Here is a 7,398-nt window from a genome sequence, read left to right as displayed (position 1 = left end):
AGGAACGGGAAGGCAGCAGGAGGGCAGAGAGGGACGGAGGCGAGCAGAGGGACCAGCCACACAAAAGCGGCCTCGGATCTCGCCGGAGCCGCAAGCGTTAAGGGGAGGCGGGGAGTGACGCGCGCTGCGTCTGGAGCGGCTCCGTGGAGCCCACAGCAGCCACCGCCGGAGCCTCGCCTTCCTTTCTCCCTCTGCAGACTCGTCGAGACACAAAAAGAGAGGCAGCCCGGACCCGCGCGAGGCGCCCCCGGCACCATGACCGAGACCACCAAGACCCACGTTATCCTGCTGGCCTGCGGCAGCTTCAACCCCATCACCAAAGGGCACATTCAGATGTTCGGTGAGTCCTCCCGCCCACCTCTGAAGCCGCTTCCGCTCCTCCCCGCTGCCGGCACCTGCGTTTTCCAGGGCGCTTGAACGGGAAGGCGTGTGCCCCTCCGGAAGGGGGTGCCGGCTCAGCCCGCCGGGGCGGTCAGCCCCTCCATTCCGGACGCGGGGGAGGGGGCAGGACTGCGTTTCCGAGGCGTCCCTTGCCGGGGCCAGACCCGACTCGCCGGGGCCGGAGGTGGGGGAGGGGAGGGGTTGGAGGTGAGTGTCCTTCTGGGCCGGGCAGGGGCTGGAGATTCGGGAGCTGGAGCGCAGCGGTTGGGCTACCTCGCGGCCGGTAGCCGGGCCGGGGGCCGAGGCTGGGGCCCGGAGCCGGGAGGAGGGGGCTGGAGATAGCGTGCTGTTTGTTTGGGATGGGCAGAAAGCTCGAAGGAGTTAAATGATGTCTGTGCCTCCGAGACGCAAACACACTCGCACACAGCACGCCGGTGACCGGGGCTGGGGTGTCGAGGGGATAGATAGGGTCTGGCTGATGGTTCGGGACGGCCCAGGGGCGAGGGTTTGAGGACTGTGGACCGTGTATTGCCCGCGCGAGGTGGATTCTGAGTGAATGGGGAGGGGGCCCGGGGACCCGCTGCCTAGGGAGGGGAGGGGGCGGGGCGGCCGCTGCGGGAGGCCCTTCGCGAGCCGGGGCTGGTGGGTCCGGGACCGCGTTGGCCGGGGCTCTGCCCAGGGTGGCGATGGCACCCGGAAGGCTTGCGGCGTGCGAGTGTGTGTATGACTGTGTGTGAGCATGTGCGTGTGTGCGTGTTGGGGGAGGGGGCGCATCCTCGCGCGTTTATTTCTTAGAAGCTTTGGGGCGTGGAGCGAGAGAGAGCCAGAGGGGGCTCTTGGCTGCTGGCTTGGGGTCCAGCAGGGGCCAGAGAAAGGTGATGAATCGACGCCTCTTGGAGATCTCGAGTCGCCGGTGGCGAAACCACGCGGCTCGGTTGCTGATCGAGCAGGATCCAAAGGCGCGGGGCGTGCGCGTATAGACCCGGGGAGAGGGACGCAGGGGCTACTTTAGAAGCAAGAATTGAGAAACGGGAAGTTCGGGGTGCTTTTTGCCTGGGACTGGGAAGAGCGAGCGCACTGGGGATGGAGGAGAGCCCGGGTGGGAGGCCCGGACGCGTCCGGCCCGCGAGGCGCTCTCCAGAGGCGGCGGTGCTGAAATGCAGGGCGCGCCGCGCTGGCTGCGGGCACACGTGTGGACTCCGAGCCTGAGTTCTACGCGAGACCTCTCAGGGGTGGGGAGTGAACGTTACATCATATGGGCAAAGGCCGGGGAGATGGCTTAGGCTAAAAATACCCAGCTTTAAACTCAAAGGGTGCGCTGAACTGGACCCGCTTGTTTAAAACCTCATGGAAAGAATATAGAACTACTTTGAGCAGGCAAATCAGGAAGGGACATTTGCACCCTGGAAGGAGGGAAGCTGAGAGAGAGCCATTCCTTGCTTGCCATTCCTTCAGCTTTTAGAAGCGTTTTGTTAGGAAGTCGTGCCAACTTGCCTGCTAGGAACACTCTGCTTTCACTTTCTTATGATTCTGATGTCTTCACCTTCTTTCCCTCTCTGTCCATATTTCCTCTAGCCCTTTTTTGTTGATGTACTTTCTTCCTCTCCCCTGACCAGGTAAGGATGGTCTTTCCTTTGGAATTTGGGCTCTAGGGATCTATAGTGACCCAGCAAGTACTCCTTTCCTCCTGGATTTAGGGACATAATCAGTCCCACTTGTTTTTAGATTAGGAGAGGAACAGGTCTGGATTGAGCACCAAGAATTCTGTCTTGCAGCTGAAGATACTTTGGTAACAGTGACAAAGGCTTTTGTTAAGTAGATGCTGACCTGTCACTTCTCCATGAGCTTCAAGCTTCGAGGATAGTATATGTGGAAATGGGCATGAATGCAGTGGAAGGGTTTAGACACAGGAAGATGAAAGGAGACTCTTGACAGCAGTGATTATTTACCTGGTATAAAAGCTGAGGACCAAGGCAGAATGTCTGTCAACAGGGCCCCTTGAGTGTCCATTAGTTAACTGTAATCCGGAAAGCAACACAGAAACAGGATGTGATTTGCTTGCTCACTGTGGCTTTAAGGAGTTACTACCTAATGAAGAATTTAGCACATAAACATGTGACAAAAAAGCAAGATAAGAACACAAAATACCTATTAAACTTTTTTGTGGAATCACTCACTGGAAACTTCAAGCTCTGGTTACATTTTATGATTTACTTTTGTAGAGCAGTTTCTGGTTATCAAAACTTTTTCACATATATTATATTCCTTATTCCTATTAACAACTTTATGAGAAAGACATCATTATCTTCATTGTACAAATAAGAAACTGACAGAGACCAAATGACCTTCTTATGAATCCACGTGGAGAATGGCAGGATTGACACTTGATCCCCACGTTCTCCATTCCTCCTGCAGAGGTCTTTGTACTCCACCAAAGATGGAAGGAAATACCACTAATCTTCTGACTGCATAATTCCATCAATGCTCTATTTCCTACAAACATATACTAGCCGATGAGAGTTAAATTGACCATCAACTCCATGAGACTTCTTAATATGCATTTCCTAAGACATTTTCCCTGTCTCTAAATAAATCAGTTATCCACACACTATTTACTCCTTTTAAATAGCTTTTTAAATTTTCTCCCAACAACACAGAAGTAATTAATGCAATTAAATCATCAAACTTTCTTTGAGATGCCTGACATTTTTATTTATTTGTTTGTTTGTTTAATTTTTTAATCAAAAAATTAGCCTGGTATGGTGGCATATGCCCGAAGTTCTAGCTACTTTGGAGGCTGAGGTGGGAGGATCACTTGAGCCCAGGCATTCAAAACTGCAGTGAGCTGTGATTGTGCCACTGCAATTCAGCCTGGATGACAGAGCAAGACCTCATCTCTTAAAAAAATAATAACTAAAGATTCACTCTCCATCTTTGTAAAGTAGCACTCATACAATTCTCAATATTTGAAATTTTTTAGAATAAGATTTTATTTTACTCTGAAAGGAGAAGTTGGTATTGTTCCTTTTATTTGTTATTATAGAAACATATAGGAAAAATACCAGCCTGGGTAACTTGGCGAGACCTCATCTCTACAATAAACCAGAAAAGTAACCAGGCTTGGTGGTACCTGCCTGTAGTTCCAGCTACTTGAAAGTCTAAGAGGAAGGGTTGCCTAAGTCCAGCAGGTTGAGCTGCAGTGGTCGTGAGCGTGCTGCTACACTCCAGCATGGGTGACAGAATGAGACTCTGACTCAAAAAAAAAAGAAGAAACATATCAGAAAAATAATATTTGTGATAGAGATATTAGACACTTGTTTACTCAGCTGTAGCCAAAATGCTTTCAGAGATGAATAAAAGTCTCTGGCAGTGTACATCCATAAACTAATGATGTCAAACTTCATCATTATAATGTGAAGCTAGAAGTTGTTTTTTTCTCCAAATATAAGTTCTTGTTTTTAAGTATGTAGGTATTATACTTTAGTATAACTTTCTTTACATTTATATTGCTATATTTGTCAATAAATTCACCACAAGAAAGTCAGGTAGCAGGTTTAAATAGAAAAGTAAGAAAGGACTGATCAGATTAGTTTGATCATAAAAAAAAGGAATTAGGGAATTTCATTACAGAAGAACTATATCCTGATCTTTTAAAAAATCCTGTTATTTTATTTTTCTTCTTAGACATGAGGTCTCCTTCTGTCACCCACTTCTTAGACAGTGGCGGTCTCATTTTGTTGCTCAGACTGGAGTACAGTGGAGGTCTTGCTCTGTTGCCCAGGCTGGAGTGCATGGGGATCATGCTTTATCACCCAGGCTGAAGAGTGGGAGTCTTACTCTGTCACCTAGGCTGAAGTGCAATGGCACAGTCATAGCTCACTGTGTTTAAGGGATCCTTTCACCTCAGCCTCCTCAATAGCTGGAACTACAGGTGCATGCCACCACATCCTATTAATTTAAAAGGTTTTTTAGAGAAGAGGTCTTGCTGTGTTGCTCAGGCTGGTCTCAAACTCTTGACTTCAAGTGATCCTCTCACCTCAACCTCCCGAGTAGCTGGGATTACTAGCCCAAGTCACCATGCCCAGCCATATTCTGCTTTTTGATAATTGCAAAATAACTGGATTTTTCAGTTTTAAAATATTTTTGCTTTGAACAATTCGATCTTTTGAAAAGATACACAATCCAATTCTGTTTTTTGCTTTTTGTTTTTTTTTTTTGAGTTGGAGTCTCACTCTGTCGCCCAGGCTGGAGTGCAGTGGCTGCTCCCGGCCACCGCAGCCTCGGCCCGCTGGGCTCCAGCGATCCTTCTGCCTCAGCCTTCCGAGTAGCCAGAATTACAGGCATGCGCTACCACGCCCGGCTGATTTTTTGATTTATTGTAGAGATGAGGTCTCGCCAAGTTGCCCAGGCGGGTCTCGAACCCGCGGGCTCAGGCAATCCGTTCACCTCAGCCTCCCAAAGGGGCGGGATTACGGGCTGAGCCAGCGAGCCCGGTTCTCTCTTTTTTTAAAATGGGCAATGAAGAGGGTCCTTTACTTGCTGTGGAATTGGAAATGCAGCCCCGATTGCTCCAGCTAGAAATCATAGCAAAAATGGATTTTAGTTGCTACTGATATATAGAGAACTGCCAGAAATCAGGAAACTGTTTAGTGAGCTTGAAATGCTTACATGAAAAGGTCATTAAGCACAATGTAGTACTTTATACTTTTGTACCACTGCCTCATTGATCATACCCTGTAAGATAAACTGGATAATATTATCATTCTATTTTCACTAATGACAAATTAGAGGCGCACATGTAATGCATTGGGTCAAGGTCATAGGCAAAAATCAATATTGAGAAGTTTCCAGAGATCTAGACTCTTTCTCGTTCATGAGGCCTCTTCTTCATTCCCTTATGATTGCAACAGCATCATAAGGAACCAGTTGGATTCAGCTGTCAAAAAAGGGTAGCTGGATGCAGTGGCTCACACCTGTAATCCCTGTACTTTGGGAGGCTGAGGGAAGAGAATTGATGGAGCCTAGGAGTTAGAGACCAGCCTAGGCAACATAGCGACATCTTGTATCTACAAAAAAAAAGCCAAAAAAATTCACTGGTATGGTGGTGTGCACCTGTAGTACCAGCTACTCAGGAGGCTGAGGAAAGAGGATTGCCAAGCCCAAGAGGTTGAGCCTCACAATCATGCAGTGAGCCATGATTGTGCCACTGAACTCCAGCCTGAGCATCAGAGTGAGACCCTGACATATACACACACACAAAAGAAAGAAAGAGTAATAAGAACGTTATAATATTTTTTCCTTGGCAAAACAGGCCACCAATAAAATATATTCAACAAAGATAACTGTTCCCAATATTTTATGCTTTTAACAAGAAAAGACAGGCCACTTTGGGAGACCGAGGCTAGTGGATTGCCTGAGCCTGTGGGTTCGAGACCAGCCCAGGCAACTTGGTGAGACCTCATCTCTACAATAAAATAAAAATTAAAAAAAATAGCCGGGTGTGGTGGCACACACCTGTAGTTCTGGCTACTTGGAAGACTGAGACGGAAGGATTGCCAGAACCCAGGAAGTCGATGCTGGGGTGGCCATGAGCATGCCACTGCACTCCAGCCTGGGCGATGGAGTGAGACTCCAACTTAAAAAAAAACCAAAACAAAGCAACAGCAAGAAAAGACTTGTCTTAATACTCTTATATTTTAACTGTGTCATTGGAACATTCCTCCCACAGCTCTCTCAACCTCTTTCTCTCCACCCTTCTGTGATTCAGATAACCATATTCATTCTTCATATTTTAGCATCAACACTACTTTCTCAGGGAACCTCCACTGACTCCTAAAGTAAGTCTGACTGCCCTGACATCTGCTTCCATATCACTTATACTTTCTATGACTTAACTCCCATTTTGTATGTTTCCTGACTGTTTCTTATACTATATTTTAAGTTCCTTGAGATCAGAAACAATGCCTGGTGTTATCATTGATGTATTTCCTGGTGCCTAGCATGCGGTAGGCTCTCCCTAATGATTGCTGAATAAGTAAAAAAATAAATGCATGTATAGACTCTTTTCCAGACAGAGGAATCAGTCATGTGACAAGGACTGGGGTGGTGAGACAGAAGGTCATTGTATACCAGAATAAAGAAAAGTTCAGGATGGCTCAAGGAGGAGGGGATTAAGGGGTAAGACCAGATAGGTAAGTGAATGTCTGGTCAATTATGAGGGTATGTGCATCATGTGAAAGCATTTTTACTTTATACCAATGACAATGAGAAGATGTTGCGTTGTTTCTTAAGTAAAGGAGTAACATAGTCATGTCTTCCTTTTTTTTTTGATTCAATGTCTGTTGCCCAGGCTAGAGTGTAATGGCATGATCACAGCTAACCACAGCCTCGACCTCCTGGGCCTAGGCTATCCTTCTGCCTCAGCTTCCTGAGTAGCTGGGACTACAGTGCACACCACCATTCCTGGCTCATTTAAAAAAAAAATTTTGTAGAGACGAGTTCTTACTATGTTGCCAGGCTGCCTTCCAGAGTTCTGGGATTATAGGCAAGAGCCACCACACTCAGCCCCATTTCTTTTAAATTATGATTTAATTAAATTTTGGGCATAGATTGGTGAAGGGGAAGAAAATGGCGACTAGTTACACACATATTTCAGTAATGCAGAGTTCAAGCCAGAAAAGAAGGTCATTTGGCCCAGGCTGGTGGTATTTGAAATGGAGAGTAAGTGTATTTGAAGGTTGTTTAGGAGGTAAAAGAGATACACATTTTGTGATTTGATAAGTGGATCATAGTGATGTAGACCAGGGTCATTTATTGGTTTCTGTCCAAGGTGGATGAACAGAGAACACTGGAGGAGATGCAGACTTGGGGAAAGTAAAGTTTCATATTTCTTACTCTAAAATTTTGGAGATAAGTGCTCTAACCAAGCTGTCTTCAAAGTCTCTTTGTAGACTGGGACATCTGAGTCTTTTTAAATGAAAACTCCCAGTAGATTCCAGTTGGATTATTAAATTTCTT

General features: G+C 46.8%; 1 protein-coding gene across 2 annotated transcripts in view; it reads left to right on the top strand.

The window, feature by feature from the left end:
- The first annotated feature begins 32 nt into the window (after positions 1–32).
- The window catches only part of NMNAT2 (nicotinamide nucleotide adenylyltransferase 2), a 187,901-nt gene continuing 180,535 nt past the window's right edge, over positions 33–7,398 (top strand). For both annotated transcript variants that reach the window (XM_021707195.1, XM_008074417.2), the window contains exon 1: positions 33–340. In XM_021707195.1, the coding sequence (XP_021562870.1) occupies positions 256–340 (85 nt within the window). In that variant the 5' untranslated portion in view covers positions 33–255. The remainder of the gene's footprint in view (positions 341–7,398) is intronic.

This window comes from Carlito syrichta, unplaced genomic scaffold (genome assembly GCF_000164805.1).
Source record: "Carlito syrichta isolate Samal-C Ts95f unplaced genomic scaffold, Tarsius_syrichta-2.0.1 Scaffold316427, whole genome shotgun sequence".
NCBI classification, from domain to species: domain Eukaryota; kingdom Metazoa; phylum Chordata; class Mammalia; order Primates; family Tarsiidae; genus Carlito; species Carlito syrichta.
The sequence above is the reverse complement of the archived record's forward strand: the minus strand, read 5'-3'. Positions and strand labels throughout refer to the sequence as shown.